The sequence below is a fragment of the Aethalodelphis obliquidens genome, unplaced genomic scaffold (genome assembly GCF_003676395.1).
Source record: "Aethalodelphis obliquidens isolate GAN/ISIS:26980383/991018 unplaced genomic scaffold, ASM367639v1 scaffold7, whole genome shotgun sequence".
NCBI lineage: Eukaryota > Metazoa > Chordata > Mammalia > Artiodactyla > Delphinidae > Aethalodelphis > Aethalodelphis obliquidens.
Window position 1 is genome coordinate 67268797 of NW_020837951.1, and position 24782 is coordinate 67293578.

General features: G+C 39.4%; 1 protein-coding gene across 2 annotated transcripts in view; it reads left to right on the plus strand.

Annotated features, from left to right (window-relative positions):
* The window catches only part of ADAMTSL1 (ADAMTS like 1), a 470361-nt gene that overhangs the window by 139757 nt on the left and 305822 nt on the right, over positions 1-24782 (plus strand). For both annotated transcript variants that reach the window (XM_027105928.1, XM_027105929.1), the window contains exon 5: positions 10076-10202. In XM_027105928.1, the coding sequence (XP_026961729.1) occupies positions 10076-10202 (127 nt within the window). The remainder of the gene's footprint in view (positions 1-10075; positions 10203-24782) is intronic.

Below are 24782 nucleotides of genomic sequence, written 5' to 3' on the forward strand. Positions count from 1 at the left end.
CCTCATTGCAGTTTTGATTTGCACTTCTCTAATAATTAGTGATGATGAGCATCTTTTCATGTACCTATTGGCCATCTGTATGTTGATACAGGACCTTGTGGGCCATTGTAAGGACTCTCATGAGTCTAGAAGGAAACTGAGAAGTCCTACCAGTGATTGGTAAACCCCAGAGGAGAGTGCCACATACGAGGAGTTTCCCTTTCGAAAATCTTTGCCTGGAGGAGTTAATGCCTTCACATAAACTTTTTCCAGATTGTGGTGTATTAGAGTGTAGGAGAGCTACACCTCATCCGTTTAGCCTAATAACCTGTGTCTATTTACCAGTATTTCCCTGTGGCATGTGTGTCTGGCTCCTGAACAAAAGCAACTAATTTTTTTAATCAATTCAGTTGCTCCCTCGAAAAGGAAGTCCTGCCCATTAAAGATATACTTTCAAAGCTACTGGATGCAAAAGATCGTACTTTTTGCCTGGCGCTTAGTCTTAGTTCTTATAGCGGTAGGTTAAGGTAGGCCCATATGAAAACTTATAGCGGTAGGCCCATATGAAAAAAATAATAATAAAGGACCCCTTTGTGTTAAAAAGTTGGGAACTGCTGGTGTAGTCCATTGTTTGTTGTTCAAATGCCCTTGTTACCTTTTGGCAACAAGGTATGGCTGAAAGAAACATCTTCATTCTCCTTCTTCCTGTCTCTCCACTGCCCTTCTAACTAACCCCTAAGAGAAACACATATCATAGAATAGAGGGATCACTCATTGATTCAACTGTGGCAACACCAATTCCTACTAATGTGATCTTGGGCAAACTGTTGAATCTTTGAGTCCAGTTTTATTTTTGTAAAATAAACATGAAGTTAGTTAATTTTCAGGGCTACTAGAAGAATTAAATGATGTTAACTAGACTTGGGGAGATCATTTTGCAATATACACAAATAACAAATCATTGTTATCCGAAATGAATATAATGTTACTGTCAATTATATCTCAATTTTTAAAAAATGAACTAAGTGAGACTATATATATTATACCTAAATCTAGCAAGCATATAGTTTTCTTTCCCTTCTCTAGGCTTTCCCTTCTGTCTCTCTCCTCCTCCATACCCCTATGACCTTTAGTCTTATTGATCTTACTCCCTTTCTGTTCTCTCCTGTTCTGAGGAAATGAGCTGATTAAAGCCATTCACCCTAGATTGGGACCATGCCTATTATTTATGTGTACTCCCCGCAGCACCATAACAGCCAGCATAATGCCTTATGCTCAGTGGATTTGGTTTGATTTAAGCGTAATCCACAGCTTCATGTGTTACTCCTCCCAAGGGCATTTGGACAACAAAAAAAGGACCACAGCAACAGTTCCCAACTTTTTTTTTTTTTTTTGCGGTATGCGGGCCTCTCACTGCTGTGGCCTCTCCCATTGCGGAGCACAGGCTCCAGACGCACAGGCTCAGCAGCCATGGCTCACGGGCCCAGCCGCTACACGGCATGTGGGATCGTCCCGGACCAGGGCACGAACCCGTGTCCCCTGCATTGGCAGGCGGACTCTCAACCGCTGCACCACCAGGGAAGCCCAAGTTCCCAACTTTGTAACACAAAGGAGCCCTTTATTTATTTATTTTTCATATGGGCCTTGTGTTTTGTAAGTTTCCATCAACTCAAAACACTGCATGTATTAAGCAATAATTTGTTTTCTCATTTTGTGCCTTAAAGACCTGAGTGCAATTTTAAAATAAGTACAATAAAGATCAGGATTTAGTTTATTTGTATAATGAGCTGGTTGAGGTTTGGAGGACCTTATGTGGTTTTTTGGCAGGTAAAGATATTTTCATTAGGCTTTTGGAAATATTAAACATAGCGCATGGGCCACTACTAGCATCTTTATGAATGACCAGAGATCCTGTTTTCTCGAATCGGAGAGATGTGGAGCACAAGTATAGATGAGAAGTGGTACCTTCCCATTTACTTCCTAAATATGCTTCCCAGTCACATTACATTTGAAGCCATCTATTCACCCCATGCGTAAGTCTGGCCCTGGAGGTGGTGATCTTGATAACATTATTCAACCTTCTTATCACCACTGCCGTATTAAATATTGACTCGTGTGTCTTTCCATGGTTCATAGGCATCCTACTACAACTTATAGTCAGGAATCCCAAGTTGGAAGTTTGGTTTTGTTAGTTACCAGCCATGTGACCTTGGGGAAGTCGTTTATCTTCCCTGAACCTCGTGTTATAATCTGTACTTGAAATCATTCATATCTTCAGAAAACATGCATCTTCAGAGAAATATTTGTGGAGAATTGTCTAGAAGATAGCCAGTTCATTTCTCTGACTCTGGAGTAGTAAATTAGTTTAGTCTCCCTGCAAGACAGCCATAGTCTAATGAATTTGGCTTCTAGATCACAATATTGCAGAGGTTCTGTGGCCACATAAAATCTCAGTGGCGGGGCTTCCCTGGTGGCGCAGTGGTTGAGAGTCCGCCTGCCGATGCAGGGGACACGGGTTCGTGCCCCGGTCCGGGAGGATCCCGCATGCCGCAGAGCGGCTGGGCCCGTGAGCCGTGGCCGCTGGGCCTGTGTGTCTGGAGCCTGTGGTCCGCAACGGGAGAGGCCGCAACAGTGATAGGCCCGCATACGGGGGAAAAAAAAAAAAGAAAAATCTCAGTGGTAAATAGTGCTACAGTTGGGTGGCAATGTCCACTGTGGGTCCTGGTAGGAAAGAGAGCTGTGCGTGTGCCGTATTTGTGCCAGCCCAGCTCTGAATGCTGGAAAGTCTATCCTTAGATTAAGTCAGACCATCACAACGCTCTGTACCTGGATGATTTGTTTTGGTTTCTTAAGGTTTGGTTTTACTAAATGTTCCCTGACCATTAAGATTCATCAGTGGTTATTGAAAAGCCAGTTCTTTGAAACTTCTTGGATTTATTTGCTCAGATGTTCTTAAGACGTTGTTGCATGGCATTGTCTTTCAGAAAACTCACAGAAGATACATATATAGGATTTCAGTACTTTGAGTAATTACGATTCTCCTGAACCAGTTTGTCATTAATTCATTACATAAATATTTATTGAGTGTCCACTGTAAGGAACACATTATCCTACACATTATCTAAAAGATCTAGTAGATGCTGTGACCCTTGTCACTGCTTACGTTTTCCTCTTTTCTAGGAAGCTCACGTCCAGATCTGTGACCCCTATCTAGAAAATGTATAGGACTTAACAATGTGCATTTATGTAATTCTCGTTTCTGGCTGTAACTCACCTTTTTGACCCTTATTTTTCCTCTTTGCCCCATTTTCTCTTTTGTTTTTTAAAAGTTTTATTGTGTTTTATCATGTGTATATGCTATAAATCATTTTATAAAAAGGTAAAGCATAAACAAATCAATCAATGTCTAAATCTTTTAAAGATAAGTTTGGAGCTCTACTGTTTCCCTATTAACGTAGATAGTAAATGAGTTATAATGTGTGTAAGAGCACAGTCTTCCCCCATGAAGCTCTATCTGAATTAAATAATTATAAATAAGAGCAGCTGTGATCAGATTTGCAGTTTCGTTTTCCGTATTTGTCTTGCCCAGTGCTGAAAATAAAGGGATTTAAAAATTTCTTACCTCATGGTGTTGGATCAAGAAAAGCTTGACATCACTGGCTCAGTATTTGATGCTAGAAGTAGAGGTCCTTACGGGAAACCATTTGAAACGTGGCCAGCGTGAACCCATCTAAGCATGTCATTCTGAGGCATGGTATCTGCTTGTGGACTGTGTTTATTTACATTCTCCAAATTATCCATCCAGTGATCTTTCTTTCTCCTGTGGCTCCTGGTGCAGACATTTTATTATACATATTTCAGTGTCTAGAGAATTTCAGTCTTGTGTTCTGCTTGTTCACTTGCTATCAGCTATGTGAGGTGAAGAAAGAAACCCCTATCAGCACATACTGTAGGCCTGATGCCTAAAATCTGCATGACATGCTCAAAGTCTGTGAGCCAACTTGGACTGGATGTTATAGTTCTAGTTTTTTGTTGAGGGAGGGTTTCCCCTTCCCCCTTTTTAGTAAATCCTGAAAAGCAATGAAGAAAAATCAACAGCGTTAAGTGTGTGTGCTCCCCTCAAGAGACAAAGAACTGCCTGTCTGTATGCATGTATACGTCTGTGTATACAAAAAGCATACATTCAAGACACAAAAGCAAAAGTTGACGATGATGTCTAAACAAGAAAAACATCTTGGAGCTTCTCACTTTTTGTATCACCCGGGGCAAAAAGTTTGTCTCTTTTTTTTAAAAAAACTGTGCAGTCATTTTGGATGGGGAAGAAGTTAGACCACCAAGCTGACACCTAGTAGCAGAATATTAATAAGCTGCATTAGGCCAAAATACACAGTTAGTTTTCCACCCTTTACAAAAAATTCCATGCAGTGGACAAGGTTATGAGTGGTCATTATCTTGCTTTAAAGTTTTGTCCGGAACGGCGTGGTTCTGGGAACTCAGTGACCTGAACATTGCCTTCCATAACATTTCATTAATAATGAGCATAGGTGGGCTTCCCTGGTGGTGCAGTGGTTGAGAATCTGCCTGCCAATGCAGGGTACACGGGTTCGAGCCCTGGTCTGGGAAGATCCCACATGCCACGGAGCAACTAGGCCCGTGAGCCACAACTACTGAGCCTGCGCGTCTGGAGCCTATGCTCCACAACAAGAGAGGCCACGATAGTGAGAGGCCCGCGCACCTAGATGAAGAGTGGCCCCTGCTCGCCGCAACTAGAGAAAGCCCTCACACAGCAACGAAGACCCAACACAGGCAAAAATAAATTAAAAAACAAAAATCCATTAGAATAATGAGCATAGGTGCACATGGGTGTCTTAAAAATACTAGCCCTTTATAGTAATTCTTGTTCATGTACCGGGACAGAGGTTTAGGTTTGGCTTCTAGTTGTCATTTATAGTACATCTGTTTCTCTGTGTACACAGATACATGCAAACACATACACACATATATACACATTTTTGTACACGGGTATGTCATCAGTGACGGCAGTCTAAGGTTGCCTATCTGTAACCTACACTGCAATTATTAGCAAACCATTATGTTTGGTGCTGTGTGTTTCAGTGATTCACCAACATTCATTGTGCATCACAAATGCCAAACGTTGTGCTAACCAGCAAAATAGAAAGTAATAAAACAGGGACTCTCAAATAGCCCATGATCTGCTGTGGAGACAGACATGTTAATAGATTAAACTCAGTATAAATTATACAGCTGTTTGAATTGAGTATATATATAAGAAACCCCAAAATAATATTGGCTTAAGCACATAAAAGAGTTACTCTCTCACCAAAAAAAAAAAAAAAAAAAACAAAAAAGAGTCAAGATGTAACCAGTCCAAGTGGGGTTCCAGAACCAGGCTCTTTCTCTCTCTCTGCTCAGCCATCCTTCCATTCTCAAGACTATCTCATTTTTTAAGAAAGCCACTGGAGCCAACAGAAGGCTGGCAGGCAAAAGGGACCCTCCCCAAGTAAGTCAGCTTCTTGTAAGCAGCCTTCCCACATAACTCTCCCACTTTTATTTCACTAATTACAACTTGGTGACATAGCCAATGAGAATACTAAATAAAATTGGAGTTCTGTTACTGAGAAAAATAGGATAGGTGGGTTTTAGGTGACAATTAGTACTCTGCTACATGGAATGATGAACAAAAGGCTGAGGAAGTATTGCCCATTAAAGTACATAATTCTGGAATCTGAAAAAGGCTTTTTTGAGGAGACACTTAATTTGGAATTTGAAGGATGAATAGGAGTTTGCCAAATAAAGAATTGGGAAAGAGCACTCCAGGCAGAAATAATATCATGTGTAAAGGCACAGAGGAGTCTGGCATTGCACCTGCCAACTAAGCCATTTCTGTATTTCTTTTTATTTTTTCTCTGTTGTTAATGATAACTCTTTAAGTGATAGTTTAACTGATTTTTAATGAATAGTTTTTCAAGTTCAACAGGTTGAGACATGTCCACAATGATTTTCCTGATATAACTGCAAATAATTTTCCACTTGGACCAAAATAAGAACATTTTATCTGATGATAAAATATTCCACATCTTAAAAATAATTGAGTTAAAATATTTTGGCATTTTAAAAGGGAATTGATACAGAAAGAAAAAATATCTGTTGTGTCAGGGAGATGTTTGTCTTTTCAATTCTGAAGTTAAACAAAGCCCAGTTAGAACTGACTTGGTTCATATCCTAGGGTCCATAAACCCACACTGGGAACACTAAGTTGGTGGTCTGGCCAAGTTAGCCCTAAAGTGTGTCACCTTCTAGTTAGCTATTCCTAATATGACTGTTACTTTGGATCTATGAAGCTGGATTATTCTTTTCTTAAAATGGCTTTGGAACCAAAGGAAATCTTTAGGATTAGAGAGAGATTTTCATGATTATCTCCTTTCTGGCTCCTTTAGCGATATCAGAGTCCGTTAAAATTTTTCCAGAGAAAGTTAAATCCTTTGAAAAACTTGAACTTTCTTTCATTTTAGGAGTAAACCTACTGAGGTTTGAGATACCTGAGAGTATGAGTTCCCATGCCCACTGCCCTTCCACACAGCTGAGTATCTCATAAGATTAAGGTCATCTGTCTTCAACACCAAACAAGAACAGTAGAGTCAATGATTCTTTGAATACTGCCTAAGTTAAGATTGTCATATTTTCTCAAAGGATTCAGCCCTACTAAGGCAATCAGATGCTTTAGTCTTCTGATATCTTTTTATTGAGATAGAATTGACATTGTATTAGTTTTAGGTGTACAAAATAATGATTTTATATTTGTATATATTGTAAAATGATCACCACAATAAGTCAAGTTAATATCCGTCACCACACATAGTTACAGATCTTTTTTTCTTGTGATGAGAAATTTTAAGATTGACTTTCTTACCAACTTTCAAATGTACAATGCAGTATTATTAATTATAGTCACCATGCCGTACATTAATTACATCACCATGATTTACTTATTTTGTACCTGGAAGTTTGTACCTTTTGACCACTTTCACCCATTTCACCCCCCGTCAACCTCCACTTCTGGCAACCACCAATCTGTTCTCCGTATCTATGAGCTGTTTGTTTGTTTTTGGATACCACATATACATGAGGTTGTATGATATTTGTCTTTGTCTGACTTATTTCACTTGGCATAATGCCCTCAAGGTCCGTCCATATTGTTGCAAATAGCAGGATTTTCTTCTTTTTCAGATAGGTAGGTAGATAGATAGATAGATAGAGATTATCCATTCATCTGTCAACTGACCCTTAGATTTTTTCTATGTCTTGACTACTGTAAGTAATGCTGTGATGAAAATAGGGGTGCAGATATCCTTTCAAGATAGTGATTTTGTTTCTTTTGGACAAATACTCAGAAATGAAATTGCTGGTTCATATGATAGTTCTATTTTTAATTTTTTGAGGAACCTCCATACTGTTTTCCATAGGGGCTGCACCAATTTACATTCCCACCAACAGTGTGGGAGGGTTCCCTTTTCACCACAACCTCATGAACACTTGTTATTTGTTGTGTTTTTGATAATAGTCATTCTGACAGGTGTGAGGTGATATCTCATTGTGCTTTAGATGTGCATTTCCCTGATAATTAATGTTGTTGAGCATCTTTTTATGTGTCTGTTGGCCTCTGGATGTCTTCTTTGGAAAAATGTCTGTTCAGGTCCTCTGCCCACTTTTTAATTGGGTTGTTTGGTTTATTTTCTCTTGAGTTGTATGAGTTCTTTATATCAATATATTTTGAATATTAACCCCTTATCGAATATATGATTTACAAGTATTTCCTCCCATTCAGTTGGTGGTCTTTTCATTTTTTCTTTGTGTCCTTTGCTGTACATAAATATTTTAGTTTGACGTAGCCCACCCCCCTTGTTTATTTTTGCTTTTGTTGGCAAATCCAGTCTGATTTTTTTTTTTTTTTTTTTTTGCCAGCTTTGGTTTTTGCATACTTTCTAATTAGTTAGTATCTAGGCATGACTAAAAGATGCAGTAAGCCTCACGGCAACACCTCCCTTTCATCTAGTTCAGTCTGACTCCTCATTCAGAATTCAGCTCAAAAGACTCCTCTTCAGGAAAATCTTCTGTGGCCCTTCTAAACAGATCTACCCATACTTTAAGCTCTCAGAGTACCCCATATCTGTGTTTTATAGCTTTCATCTAATTTTCATTCTGCATGTGTGTGATGATTTGAGTAATATCTGCCTCCACCACTAGACTCTAAGTCCCATGAGGGTGGACCCGTATGTACTAGAACTCACTGGATTGCTCCTAGAAGAGTGCCTGGCTCATAACAGGACTTCAGTCATGGTTGGATTCAATCACTGCATTTCACACTGTGCTTGGAATATAAGAATGAATGCAGAGTTGCTCAGCTCACGTGTGGGTTCATCTACAGATAAGAATTTTGGAAATAATTTCACTGCAGTTATAGAGAAGGACATCAAAGAAGCCAGCACATGCTGGGCTCTGCGTGGACAAAGCTGACATGAATTCTGAAGTGGCCTCACTGTAACTTCTGAACATATTGAGACCGATTGCAGCTTGACCACAGTGAACGCCCAGAGGTGGAACCAACCCCCCTTCACTCTCCACTTAAGATTTGGGCACTGTGTTTTCCTGACATCTTTACATTTTAAAACAAGTACAGCTGCTGAAAGAGCTGTTGTTTTGTTACGTATTTTTAAAGATGCCTGTGTGCTTTTAGGGGAGAGGTACATGTTACCACATTTTAAAAATATAGCACATACATAACACAATAGTAAACAGTTGTATTTTTCATACTTTTGCCTAAACATGTGTTTGCAATTATTAGTTGAAGGTTGCAAAACATGAAAATCCAGCCTCAAAGAGAGTTCATGTTAACAACCTTTTGAAAGACAGGATGGATTGTGGGGACACTGTGAAGATAAGCCCCTTCAAATGTCACTACACTTCTCATTTTATTTTGTCAAAGACAGTAGTTGAAGTAGTTTGAGAGTAGAATAAGTCTTTTGATATTAGATTTCACTAGAACTATAGAGGTACAACCTGATTTAGTTTGGATTTGCATTTTTTTTTAACTTGAACGTTGGAAAGAAAAGATTAGGAATACAAATGAGTTTGCCCACATAATTGATGAAGGCTTGTGATTTTGTGAAGCCCGATTTGGATGAAACACAAATGTTTTGTTAGATGTATTTAGAACTCGGCTACTTATTAGCTAAGTGCCCTGGGCAAGCTTCGTGACCTCCATGATTGTCTTGAGAATGAATGAGATGTGTGTCTTGTGCCTGGTACAGGACAGGGCCAGTCAGTAGCAGGCACTCACTGTTGGCTATCTCTGCTGCCCTCTGTGTCAATCCTCTCTTCCACCACACACATGCACGCTAACCTTGTTTTTGTCTGTTGGCTAATTGGGCTGTGCTGCATGGCATGTGGGATCTTATTTCCCGGACCAGGGATGCAACCCATGCCCCCTGCAGGGGAAGCACAGAGTCTTAACCATTGGACCACCAGGGAAGTCCCAGCAAATATTTGTTGAAGTCCTACCATTTTCCAAGCACTGTTCTAGTTGCTTGGAATACATCAATGAACCCAAAATACAAACCCCCACCCTTATGCCTCTTACATTCTAAGGAACATATAGAACATAGAGATTATTCATAAAATTTTTCCTGCTACAGTTATCTCACACTTGTATTTTTTGTGATTTGGGTGAAGCATAATTATTGACATGGGGAATTATTTTTGAATTAAGGTTCCATTATGTTAATAGTTCAGGATCTTCCTCCCTCCCTCACCTTCTCCTCCTTCCCCCCTCCCTCCCATCTTTCTTTCTCTTTGTATATTTCCGTATATTTGGACTATGAAAATGTCTTTATCCACGCTACATTTTTTCCTTCTTAGCCTGATTCAAATTCCAGCTGAATTCAGTCCCTGTCATGGAAAGCATGTCTTAGTCTTCTCAAGGATGATAGGAGGATGATGTGGTGCTGATGGAGCTCACCATGGATCCCCCCATATCAGTAGGCGCCTGGTTGAATTACACATCTCTCTTTCTTCTTAGATTGTTGGCTGCGATCACCAGCTGGGAAGCACCATCAAGGAAGATAACTGTGGCGTCTGCAACGGAGATGGGTCCACCTGCAGGCTGGTCCGAGGGCAGTATAAATCCCAGCTCTCTGCAACCAAACGTAAGACACTCCAGAGATGGGGCAATTTCTGGGCCTTCTCCCTGGCTTGCAACTAGGCAATAACACCTCCATCAAAATGAAGACAAATCTGAAAATACTGTGGGAAGAGATTTATGTTCCTGTTTTGTGGATTAGTTTGGGTGAGACAAGTCAGGTCACCTGCTGCAACCCCAAGGAAGAAACCTTTGCTTTTGAGGCACATGAGGAGGGAACTAGACTTGGATCTAGATACACTCTGTGTGCAAGCATGAGCTTTGCCGCCCAGTGTGAGGACAAACTGCGTCCTGACCCCTAACTGATACATAGTCTGGTGGAATAGCAGAGAGAGGGAGGATGAGAACGAATGCTCTCCTACCACGGTGAAACCACGTGGTCTTCATTTACAAGGTGACCTTTGGTCGGTGCTGATCACAGGTTTCTCCAGAATTAATGTTGGGCAGTGATTACGTGAAGCCATGTATTGACTGTTGTGCCCTAATCTCTCTATAGCAGCTGAATAAATGTGTGCCTGCTATACATGTACATGCCGGGAACTTTACGTGATCATCTCATTTAATCCTTATAACAACCTTATAGCAAGGTACTGTTTATCCCCATGTTATGAGTGAGATAACTGAGGCTTAGACAGATTATGTGGCTTGCTCAGAGTTATACAACTATGTCAGAGCCAAGATGTCAGCCCAGAGTCTGATTCCAGAGCTTAAGCACTTATTTGTTCCTCTGGACTGTCCCAAACCCCGCGGACTGTTTCCGTGGCGGGATATTTGTAAAGCAGTTACATGGATTAGGCAAGGTACTTCAAATATCTACCCAGCTGGGTTCTGCTAGGGTAGATGGTATATGTTCTCAGGATACCTGACCCAACAACAGAGTCACCCGGGAATCCAGACCATTTTACCATCCACGCTTCTCTGTGACAATCACTGTTCTAGGCGCTGCAGCAAATGCAGATAGAAATAAAACAACCCTTGTAGTCAAGGCCGTGCATTTTTTTAGAATAATTTGACCTTGTTTGGCATAATATCTCAATTTTGCCTTTATCCAGAATGCTCCAATAGGTCCTTAATGAGGACCTCTTTGAACATGTCTACCCTGGCTTGGGAAATGAGAATGAATGTCTTTATTGACTGTGGTATTGTCCTCTTTACTGGTTGACTAGCTGGAGGAAAACACTTGACATATGGGGGGTTTATGGCTTTAAATGGACTTGTAGGTCAAGAAGAAAAGGCACTGTTTGCTGGAACTATTCTGAGTAGTCAGGAAAAGGCAACTCGCCAAAAGGATGAAGCTCTGGGGAAGAAGAGGAGGCAGGAAGAAAGACCAGGAACATTTAAACACGTGAAACATCGGAGCTGCCAGCGTAGGGAACTCTCCCCATTCTACCACGCCTGCAGGCAGTAAAAAATGTTATTCTGAAGAAAAGCGAAAAAAAAAAAAAACCCGAGCAGAGAGAATGATGAAGGGTGAGGTAAGTTAGACATTGATGTAGTACATTCAGGTGAGATTTTTTTTTTTTCCTGTGGTTATGCATTGGTAGCTTTCCCTATTAGATGAAAAATTAAACAATTTAAAAGATGAAAACTAGAGGAGGATAGAGGCATAATTCTTCTGTAAATCTCTGAAGTCATGGCAGGATATTTGGGGAAAAAAAAGTTACATTTAAAAGGTCACTACGTGATTTTTTTTCAGTGTAGACCCTATTAAAGCCCTATAATATTTATTTTAAAAAATAAAAACGAAAGGTCACTTTTATAGAGCTCTTTAAGGAATACTGAAGAGTCGAGGTCATTCTAATCATTTGTGCCACATAATTGAGTCAGTGTTCATTATCTAGGAATCTAGGGACTTCTGTTAGGCACAAAAAGAGATGACTGGCATTCGTGCAGTGACTGCTGTATGGCAGCTCGTTGGGGCGTGTTTTCATGGTGAGATTCCTTCGTTTATTCCCTCTCACGTCCCCTGCCTTGCTGTCCTCATAGAAAAGCCCAAACACTCTGCTCAGATAGATATTCCTCTTACCCTCCTGTTTAAAGGGTGATCTGGGTCCTTTGGGGCCTGAATCACTGGAACAAAGGCGGAGAAACTCTGAAAGAAGAAACTAAAGCAAACTGAGAGCCATAAGTCAGTCTCTAGGTCTGCAGATAGATACCTCCATGAAAAGTGCTCTATTCAAGCCAACAGTGGGTAGATTACATAATACACAACCCGATGATGATCCGTAATGACACAAGGCGATTGATTCATTTACCTTAGCACTGACGATGCCTCATGACAAAATGATTTATATCAGTAAAGCCCAGCACATGCACGCATCTCACCACAATCTATAGCAGATGCTGAACAGGATGCCTCACTTATGTTTTCTCCACCCCCAGAAGAACCTTCCACCCTGCATTTACAGACTGTGAGGTGACCCACAGGCAGGAAAGATTAGGCTGCTCTGCGGGGCCCAGTGTATGAGCCAGGTGAGCAGCTTTCCACCCGTGCAGGCCTGGAGGAGTTCTGCCAGCTCTCTCCCCTGCTCTCCGCCAAAAAGCACTAGAAGCCAGCCACATGCGCTTTGCAAAGTCCTTATATTCATACTCCCCACATTGAACTCATTTTCTTCTGAACTTACGTTCAAGTTTTTCCCTTATGTTATCAAGCCTCGTGGGAACAAAGAAAAAATAGGAGAGTGGAGAAAGACTGTGGTGGAAAGTGCCCGAGGAAAGGGAGAAGTAGGAGAGACATAGCAAATGGGTGCCATTTGCTGGTGAATAAAAAAGAAGCCATCTTTGTATTAAGAGACATTATTATTGCCTAATACAAATGCAGAAAACAGAAATAGAGCTGGACCTAGGCACTCCTGCCCCCTTTTGAAGGAAAAGACTGTCCACTGAGAGCGTTCAGCCTTTCCGTTTCTCCTGGTCACTTGGTTCTACTTCCCCAAGATGATGAAGAAAAGAATCAGATTTAGCTTACGTTGACTTACTTTTGATTTTTTAAATGAAAGGCTCATTTTCTCACACATGTTATTGGCTTGTACCATATTATGTATTCTCCAGGTATACTCAGAATATACTTAGACCCAGAGTCAGCCTATATGGTAGCAATCTGATGTCTCCAGCTTTGCAAACTTCTCAAATGTAGCTCGTGTTTTGAAAATGCCTGGGTATCCAAAAGCTCTCCCTCTCTCTTCCTTGAGTGTCAAGGGCTAAACTAATTTATATCAAGATAAAGTGAAGCTTCTGATACCTAGCTTTCCTTCTCAGACTGTGCTTGTGCTGATATATAATGGCTATGGGTAAACATATTCCAGGTTTATCATTCTGGCTCAAAGATTTTGAGGTAAAGGCTGTTGATAATAAAACACATAACATATGAATGTTTTTAAAGAAAGCCCAAAACTCTAAAGAAATTTCCACCTTGCACCTGACCTCAGGCTATAGTCACAAGCCACTCGTTCATTCGTTCAACAACAAATATTTCTTGGGTACCTGCTATGTGCTGAGGAACTGTTTTAGGTGCTGGAAACACAGCAAAGAGCAAAACAGACAAAAATCCATTTTTCTTGTGGGACTTTCACACTGGTGTTAGGGACAGACAAAAGGACGAAACAAATAAACAAAGTATATGTGTGTCATGGGGTGGTAGGAATCGTGGGAAAAAGGAAAGGGAGGGAAAAGAACCAGAGATAGAGATGAGCTGCCAGCCAAAGGTGTTGGAGGAGACTGCAATTTTAAATAGGTTACAAAGAAAAGACTCACTGATAAGATGGCATTTGAGCAAGGATCTGAGGGAGATACAGGTAGGGTACCATGCACAAGATAGGGGAAAGAAAATTCCAGGCAGAGAGATAAGCAAGTGCAAAGGTCCTGAGGTAGATGCATGCTTGACATTTTTCTTGAAGTGACTGAAGTAAAGTGAGTTTAAAGAAGACTAGAAGAAGTGATGAAGGTCAGAAGACTGTGAGGTGGGGTGAAGAATGGCACAGATACTGTACGATTTTGTAAGGATTTTGGCTTTTAGTCTGACTGACGTGAGAAGTCACAGCAGAGGAATGACTTCATTTGATTCATTTTTTAAGAGTATCACTCTATATGCTCTGTTGAGAATAGACTATCGTGAGTCTAACTGTGGAAATAAGAAAAGCAGTCAAGAAGCCAGACCAAGAATGAGGAAGATTTGGACCATGGTAGTGTATCCCATTCTGTGTATAATGCATTTCTTGGAGTCCAAGACATCATTGATTGAAAGATGTGACATTATTTTATGCACCACTAAGAAAAAAAGCCTCTACTGAAATTAAGAAATGATGACACAATGCCTTCTAACCACTCAGGGATTTTACTTGGTAGTTATTAAAAGATCTACTTTAGTTTTTATTTTTTTAACATTGTTATTGGAGTATAATTGCTTTACAATAGTGTGTTAGTTTCTGCTTTATAACAAAGTGAATCAGCTATATGTATACATATATCCCCATATCTCCTCCCTCTTGCATGTCCCTCCCATTCTGCCTATCCCACCCCTCTAAGTAGACACAAAGCACCGAGCTCATCTCCCAATGCTATGGGACTGCTTCCCACTAGCTATCTATTTTACATTTGGTAGTGTATATATGTCCATGCCACTCTCTCACTTCATCCCAGCTTACCCTTCCCCCTCCCCCTGTCCTCAAGTCCATTCTCTGCATCTGCATCTTTATTCCTGTCCTGCCCCTAGGTTCTTCAGAACCTTTTTTTTTTTTAGATTCCATATATATGTGTTAGCATACGGTATTTGTTTCTCTCTTTCTGACTTACTTCACTCTGTATGACAGACTCTAGGTCCATCCACCTCACTACAAATAACTCAATTTGGTGTCTTTTTATGGCTGAGTAATATTCCATTATAAATATGTGCCACAACTTCTTTATCCATTCATCTGTCAAGGGACACTTAGGTTGCTTCCATGTCCTGGCTATTGTAAATAGAGCTGCAATGAACATTGTGGTGCATGACTCTTTTTTAATTATGGCTTTCTCAGGGTATATGCCCAGTAAGTGGTGCTGGGAAAACTGGACATCTATATGTAAAAGAATGAGATTAGAACACTCCCTAACACCATAACAAAAATAAACTCAAAATGGATTAAAGACCTAAATGTAAGGCCAGACACTATAAAACTCTTAGAGGAAAACACAGGCAGAACACTCTATGACATAAATCACAGCAAGATCCTTTTTGACCCACCTCCTAGAGAAATGGAAATAAAAACAAAAATAAACAAATGAGATCTAGTGAAACTTAAAAGCTTTTGCACAGCAAAGGAAACCATCAACAAGATGAAAAGACAACCCTCAGAATGGGAGAAAATATTTGCAAACGAAGCAACTGACAAAGGATTAGCCTCCAAAATATACAAGCAGCTCATGCAGCTCAATAACAAAAAAACAAACAACCGAATCCAAAAATGGGCAGAAGACCGAAATAGACATTTCTCCAGAGAAGATATACAGATTGCCAACAAACACATGAAAGGATGCTCAACATCACTAATCATTAGAGAAATGCAAATCAAAACTGCAATGAGGTATCACCTCACACCAGTCAGAATGGCCATCATCAAAAAATCTACACACAATAAATGCTGGAGAGGGTGTGGAGAAAAGGGAACCCTCTGGCACTCTTGGTGGGAATGTAAATTGATGCACTATGGAGAACAGTATGGAGGTTCCTTAAAAAACTACAAATGGAGCTACCATATGACCCAGCAATCCCACTACTGGGCATATACCCTGAGAAAACCATAATTCAAAAAGAGTCATGTACCACAATGTTCACTGCAGCTCTATTTACAATAGCCAGGACATGGAAGCAACCTAAGTGTCCATCGACAGATGAATGGATAAAGAAGATGTGGCACGTATATACAATGGAATATTACTCAGCCATAAAAAGAAACGAAATTGAGTTATTTGTAGTGAGGCGGATGGACCTAGAGTCTGTCATACAGAGTGAAGTAAGTCAGAAAGAGAAAAACAAATACTGTATGCTAACACATATATATGGAATCTAAAAAAAAAAAAAAAAAAAAGTTCTGAAGAACCTAGGGGCAGGACAGGAATAAAGGTACAGATGCAGAGAATGGACTGGAGGACAGGGGGAGGCGGAAGGGTAAGCTGGGACGAAGTGAGAGAGTGGCATGGACATATATACACTACCAAATGTAAAATAGATAGCTAGTGGGAAGCAGCCACATAGCACAGGGAGATCAGAAGAAGGAGTGGACTAAGCCATGTTTGGATTAGTGATAAATGTGCCCTGCTGCTGAGACAAGACCCTTCTAAGTACTCAGTGTCCCATGAATTATTAAATTTTCCAGCCTAGCTGCTGGATAAAATACTATTCTCAGTCCTATATGTGTGGGTTCTATTTTGTGTGACCTTGTCTGTGTGGTTCTTTTCCTGACCTCATATTGGTTTTTCACATACATGTACTGATGAGTATGTTGGTGCTGCTAGACACCTAAAGGGAATACTCTTAAATCTCCAGAGTTGTCTCTGTGTCCTTCTGTCCTCTCTGGACACAGAGAAATAACCTATCCTTCAAACTCTAGTCACTTTGATCTCTGGACCCTTACCTTTGTCTCCTCAACTCAGGCCATCCGCTGGGCTCTATCCAAGTTCCCACTTTCATGGACGGCCTAGGAGGTCTTTCAAGGCAGAAGACTGAGGCAATATTAGGGTTCATCTCATGTTTCCTGAATCTCAGGAATCACTGTCCTTCTTTGCTTTATATCTATCATCTTAAAAGCCCACCTTTCATATAATTTTTTCTGACTTTTTGATTGTTTCAGGTAGGAGATTAAGCCTAGGCCCCGTCCCTTCATCTTGACAGGAAGCAGAAGTCTTGATATTGGGTTCTTGATTCAGGTTTGCAATTATGTAGATGTAGCCTGCTTTGGGCTCCCACTTTGGGAACGTTGTTAAGCACTTCTTTTCTTTTTTTATTGAAGTATAGTTGATTTACAACGTTGTGCCAATCTCTGCTGTACAGCAAAGTGACTCAGTTATACACATATATATAAAAAAACAATGTTACATGCCTCTGATTCCTCCTCTCCCTACAACTGCCACAGCCATTGGATTTCAAGAGATTAAATACTGTGTTGAACTATTGTCTTGGCATCTTCTCCCAAGCTGCTGACACCCATTTTGCAAGTTTGATGTATTGCCTGTTTGGAGGTTGGCACCTCTGCAGGCAAAGAAAACGATGACAGGATTACTACCTCTGCGAGAGAGAATATAAACGCTATTTATTGTGAGGCACATTCTGATTTTATATATGGAAAAACGTGAAAGGTTGTTGCTCTCAAAATCGACGAAATATAGTATGTTGACTCTAGGGACAGTAGGACTTTCTAAGTGATTAGAGGTAAAGGTGAAGTCAAGGGTGATTCCAAGGTTTTTGGCCTAGGAAACTGTAAGGATGAAGTTCCTCAACTGTAGGGGAGGCTGCACCTTCTTTGGCCTGTCCAGTGTGCATCCTCCAGTGTGCAAGGCTGATAAACAATGCGGTGGGGGGGTTGAAGAACTCAAATTCTCAATTTCACATTAGTTTATTGGATATATTTTAAGAGTAATAAAGTTGTCATGAAGAGAAACAATATACCATTCAAACCTCCTCAAGATTGGCAGACTACATTTTTATTGAACTGTAGTTGATTTACAATGTTGTGTTACTTTCTGGTGTACAGCAAACTGATTCAGATATAGATAGATATATACACATAGACATACACACACATATATTCTTAGTTTTATATATACACATATATTTTTTTCAGATTATGTATATAATATATATGTATACATATTCTTTTCCATTATGGCTTATTACAGGATATTTAATGTAGTTCCCTGTGCTACACAGTAGGACCTTGTTATTTATAGATTTTATACATAGTACTTTGTATCAGCTAATACCAGACTCCTGATATATCCCTTCCCCACACCCCCTTTCCCCTTTGTAACCATGTTTGTTTGCTACATCTGTGAGTCTGTTTCTGTTTTGTAAATAAGTTCATTTGTATCATATTTTAGATTCCACATATAAGGGTTATCATATGGTATTTGTCTTTCTGTCTGACTTACTTCACTTAGTGTGATAACCTCTCGGTCCATCCGTGTTGCTGCAAATGGCATTATTTCCTTATTTTATGGCTGAGTAGTATTCCACTGTGTGTGTGTGTGTGTGTGTGTGTGTGTGTGTGTGTGTGTGTATTCCACATCTTCTTTATCCATTCATCTGTCAGTGGACATTTAAGTTGCTTCCATGGGAAAACTATTTTTATATGTACCCAACTGTATTAACAATGGCTGTTTCAGGACTTCCCTGGTGTGACAGTGGTTAATAATCCGATTGCTAATGCAGGGCACACGGATTCAAGCCCTGATCCGGGAAGATCCCACATGCCGTGGAGCAACTAAGCACATGTGCCACAACTACTGACCCTGCACTCTAGAGCCCATGAGCAACAACTACTGAAGCCCACGCACCTAGAGCCCGTGCTCTGCAACAAGACACGCCACCACAATGAGAAGCCCATGCACCACAACAAAGACCAAAAGCAGCCAAAAATAAATAAATAAATTTATTTTTTTGAAGGCACTTTCATTTTAAAAATAATAATAAGATTAAGTATCAGCCTCATAGGCTTAGAGAGAAGAGTCTTTAAAAACATGAACTTACCAACAGATCTAAAAATAAGACAAACTCAGATACGAGAATACAAAATCTGTCTTTTCAAAAATTATTATTGTCATTTTTCTCTGATACAGCAATAAATCACACTAATCCACATATAACAAAATTAAAAACAAATGTAAGCAGAAGCAAGAAGGACTATAATCCTGCAGCCTGTGGAACAAAAACCACATTCACAGAAACATAGACAAGATGAAAAGGCAGAGGGCTATGTACCAGACGAAGGAACAAGATAAAACCCCAGAAAATCACCTAAATGAAGTGGAGATAGGCAACCTTCCAGAAAAAGAATTCAGAATAATGATAGTGAAGATGATCCAGGACCTCGGAAAAAGAAAGGAGGCAAAGATTGAGAAGATGCAAGAAATGTTTAACAAAGACCTGGAAGAATTAAAGAACAAACGAACAGAGATGAACAATATGATAACTGAAATGAAAACTACACTAGAAGGAATCAATAGCAGAGTAACTGAGGCAGAAGAACGGATAAGTGACCCAGAAGACAGAATGGTGGCATTCACTGCTGTGGAGCAGAACAAAGAAAAAAGAATGAAAAGAAATGAAGACAGCCTAAGAGACCTCTGGGACAACATTAAATGCAACAGCATTCACATTATAGGGGTCCCAGAAGGAGAAGAGAGAGAGAAAGGACCACAGAAAATATTTGAAGAGATTTTAGTCGAAAACTTCTCTAACATGGGAAAGGAAATACAGCCACCCAAGTCCAGGAAGCACAGAGAGTCCCATACAGGATAAACCCAAGGAGAAACATGCCGAGACACATAGTAATCAAATTGGCAAAAATTAAAGACAAAGAAAAAATATTAAAAGCAGCAAGGGAAAAACAACAAAAAACATGCAAGGGAATTCCCATAAGGTTAACAGCTGATTTCTCAGCAGAAACTCTACAAGCCAGAAACGAGTGGCATGATATACTTAAAGTGATGAAAGGGAAGAACCTACAACCAAGATTACTCTAACTGGCAAGGATCTCATTCAGATTCGATGGAGAAATCAAAAATTTTACAGATAAGCAAAAGCTAAGAGAATTTAGCACCACCAAACCAGCTCTACAACAAATGCTAAAGGAACTTCTCTAAGTGGGAAACACAAGAGAAGAAAAGGACCTACAAAAACAAACCCCAAACAATTAAGAAAATGGTAATAGGAGCATACATATTGATAATTACCCTAAACGTGAATGGATTAAATGCTCCAACCAAAAGACACAGGCTTGCTGAATGGTTACAAAAACAAGATGCATATATATGCTGTCTACGAGAGACCCATTTCAGACCTAGGGACACATTCAGACTAAAAGTGAGGGTATGGTAAAAGATATTCCAAGCAAATGGAAATCAAAAGAAAGCTGGAGTAGCAATACTCATATCAGATAAAATAGACTTTAAAATAAAGAATGTTACAAGACACAAGGAAGGACACTACATAATGATCAAGGGATCAATCCAAGAAGAAGATATAACACTTATAAATATATATGCACCCAACATAGGAGCACCTCAATACATAAGGCAACTGCTAACAGCTATAAAAAAGGAAATCGACAGTAACACAATAATAGTGGGGAATTTGAACACCTCACTAACACCAATGGACAGATCACCCAAAATGAAAATAAATAAGGAAACAGAAGCGTTAAATGACACAATAGACCAGATAGATTTAATTGTTATTTATAGGACATTTCATCCAAAAACAACAGGTTACACTTTCTTCTTAAGTACAAACAGAACATTCTCCAGGATCACATCTTGGGTCACAAATCAAACCTCAGTAAATTTAAGAAAATTGAAATCATATCAAGCATCTTTCTGACCACAACACTATGAGATTAGAAATGAATTACAGGGAAAAAAACTTAAAAAACACAAACACATGGAGGATAAACAATACATTACTAAATAACCAAGAGATCACTGAATAATCAAAGAGGAAATCAAAAAATACATAGAGACAAATGGCAATGAAAACACGACGATCCAAAACCTATGGGATGCAGCAAAAGCAGTTCTAAGAGGGAAATTTACAGCTATTCAAGCCTACCTCAAAAACAAGAAAAATCTGGAATAAACAATCAAACCTCACACCTAAAGGAACCAGAGAAAGAAGAACAAACAAAACCCAAAGTTAGCAGAAGGAAAGAAATCGTAAAGATCAGAGAAGAAATAAATGAAATAGAAACAAAGAAAAGAATAGCAAAGATCAATAAAACTAAAAGCTGGTTCTTTGAGAAGATAAACAAAATTGATAAAACATTAGCCAGACTCAGCAAGAAAAAGATAGAGAGAACTCAAATCAATAAAATTAGAAATGAAGTAGGAGAAGTTACAACAGACCGCGCAGAAATACAAAGCATCCTAAGAGACTACTACAAGCAGCTCTATGCCAATACAATGGACAACCTGGAAGAAATGGACAAATTCTTACAAAGGGATAACCTTCCAAGACTGAACAAGGAAGAAATAGAAAATATGAGCAGACAAATCACAAGCAATGAAATTGAAACTGTGATAAAAATCTTCCAACAAACAAAAGTCCAGGACCAGATGGCTTCACAGGCGAATTCTATCAAACATTTAGAGAAGAGCTAACACCCATCCTTCTCAAACTCTTCCAGAAAATTGCAAAGGAAGGAACAGTCCCAAACTCATTCTATGAGGTCACCATCACACTGATACTAAAACCAGACAAAATACTACAAAAAAAATTACAGACCAATATCACTGATGAATATAGATGCAAAAATCCTCAACAAAATACTAGCAAACAGAATCCAACAACACATTAAGAGGATCATACACCATGACCAAGTGGGATTTATCCCAGGAATGCAAGGATTCTTCAATATACGCAAATCAATCAATGTGATGCACCATATTAACAAACTGAAGAATAAAAACCATATGATCATCTCAATAGATGCAGAAAATGCTTTTGACAAATTCAACACCCATTTATGATAAAAACTCTCCAGAAAGTGGGCCTAGAGGAAACCTACCTCAACATAATAAAGGCCATATGCGACAAACCCACAGCAAACATTACTCTCAATGGTGAAAAACTGAAAGCATTTCCTCTAAGATCAGCAAGAAGACAAGGATGTCCACTCTCACCACTGTTATTCAACATAGTTTTGGAAGTCCTAGCCACAGCAATCAGAGAAGAAACAGAAATAAAAGGAATACAAATTGGAAAAGAAGAAGTAAAACTGTCACTGTTTGCAGATGACATGATACTATACATAGAAAACTACTAGAGCTAATCAATGATTTCGGTAAAGTTGCAGGATACAAAATTAATGCATAGAAATCTCTTGCATTCCTATACACTAATGTTGAAAAATCTGATAGAGAAATTAAAGAAAGACTCGCGTTTACCATTGCAACAAAAAGAATAAAATACCTAGGAATAAACGTACCTAGGGAGACAAAAGACCTGTATGCAGAAAACTATAAGACACTAATGAAAGAAATTAAAGATGATACCAACAGGTGGAGAGATATACCATGTTCTTGGATTGGAAGAATCAATATTGTGAAAATGACTATACTACCCAAAGCAATCTACAGATTCAATGCAATCCCTATCAAATTACCAATGGCATTTTTTACAGAACTAGAACAAATAATCTTAAAATTTGTATGGAGACACAAAGGATCCCGAATAGCCAAAGCAGTCTTGAAGGAAAAAAATGGAGCTGGAGGAATCAGACTCCCTGACTTCAGACTGTACTATAAAGCTGCAGTAATCAAGACAATATGGTACTGGCACAGAAACAGAAACATAGATCAATGGAACAAGATAGAAAGCCCAGAGATAAACCCACACACACACCTATGGTCAACTAATCTATGACACAGGAGGCAAGGATATACAATGGAGAAAAGACAGTCTCTTCAATAAGTGGTGTTGGGAAAACTGGACAGCTATGTTTAAAAGAATAAAATTAGAACACTCCCTAACAGCATACACAAAAGTACACTCAAAATGGATTCGAGACCTAAATGTAAGACCGGACACTGTAAAACTCTTAGAGGAAAACAGGAAGAACACTCTTTGACATAAAACACAGCAAGATCTTTTTTGATCCACCTCCTAGATTAATGGAAATAAAAACAAAAATAAACAAATGGGACCTAATGAAACTTAAAAGCTTTTGCACAGCAAAGGAAACCATAAACAAGACAAAAAGACAACCCTCAGAATGGGAGAAAATATTTGCAAATGAATCAACAGACAAAGGATTAATCTCCAAAATATATAAACAGCTCATGCAGCTCAATATTAAAAAAAAAAAAACCAATCCAAAAATGGGCAGAAGTCCTAAACAGACATTTCTCCAAAGAAAATATACAGATGGCCAAGAAGCACATGAAATGCTGCTCAACATCACTAATTATTAGAGAAATGCAAATCAAAACTACAGTGAGGTATCACCTCACACCAGTTAGAATGGGCATCATCAGAAAATCTACAAACAACTAATGCTGGAGAGGGTGTGGAAAAAAGGGAATCCTCTCGCACTGTTGGTGGGAATTTAAATTGATATAGCCACTATGGAGAACAGTATGGAGGTTCCTTAAAAATCTAAAAATAGCATTACCATATGATCCAGCAATCACACTACTGGGCATATACCCAGAGAAAACCATAATTCAAAAAGGCACATGGGGCTTCCCTGGTGGTGCAGTGGTTGAGAGTGTGCCTGCCGATGCAGGGGACACGGGTTCGTGCCCCGGTCCGGGAAGATCCCACGTGCCGTGGAGTGGCTGGGCCCGTTAGCCATGGCTGCTGAGCCTGTGCGTCCGGACCCTGTGCTCTGCAACGGGAGAGGCCACAGCAGTGAGAGGACCGTGTACTGCAAAAAAAAAAAAAAAAAAAAAAAGGCACCTGCACCCCAGTGTTCATTGCAGCACTCTTTACAATAGCAAGGTCATGGAAGCAAGCTAAATGCCCATTGACAGACAAATGGATAAAGAAGATGTGGTACATATGTACAGTGGAATACTACTCAGCCATATAAAGGAAGGAAATTGAGTCATTTGTTGAGACGTGGATGGATCTAGAGACTGTCATACAGAGTGAAGTAAGTCAGAAAGAGAAAAACAAATATCGTATATTAACACATCTATGTGGAACCTAGAAAAATGGTACAGATGAACCGGTTTGCAGGGCAGAAATTGAGACACAGATATAGAGAACAAACGTATGGACACCATGGGGGGAAAGGGGCGCTGTGTGGTGGTGGTGGTGTGATGAATTGGGCTTTGGGATTGACATGTATACACTGATGTATATAAAATTGATGACTGATAAGAACCTGCTGTATTAAAATACATATATATATTATTCAAGTCAAAAAATCCATTAAAAAAATTAATAGACTGGACTGTATAAAAAATTGAAGAAGAGTAAAATCAAAGAGCATCCCATCCCCTTGTCAAAAAAAACCCACCAAATCTAAAATGTTTATAGAAAGTTGTGGAATATATATACACCTGTAGATTTTTTGAGGAAATCTTTTAGGTACAATCCTTGAGTACAGTGTTCTTGAGAAAGAGCTTTTGTATCCCATATATGTGAAATGACAGAATTTATGATTCCCATGGAAAGTTTGTCCATTTAACTGAGAAAGAGGTTATCTAATTTCTGAAGCAGGTCTTTCAGAATTGTTGATTAATAACCTTTAAATATATTTTGATGATTGGCATCATGGTTCTGTCAAGAAAGCCAGAATAGATTAGAGCAGATTCATTTGAACATAGTGCAGTGTGCCTTTATTGGAAGGTTACCCAAGGAATGCACAACACGGTGAGAGAGAGTGTAGCC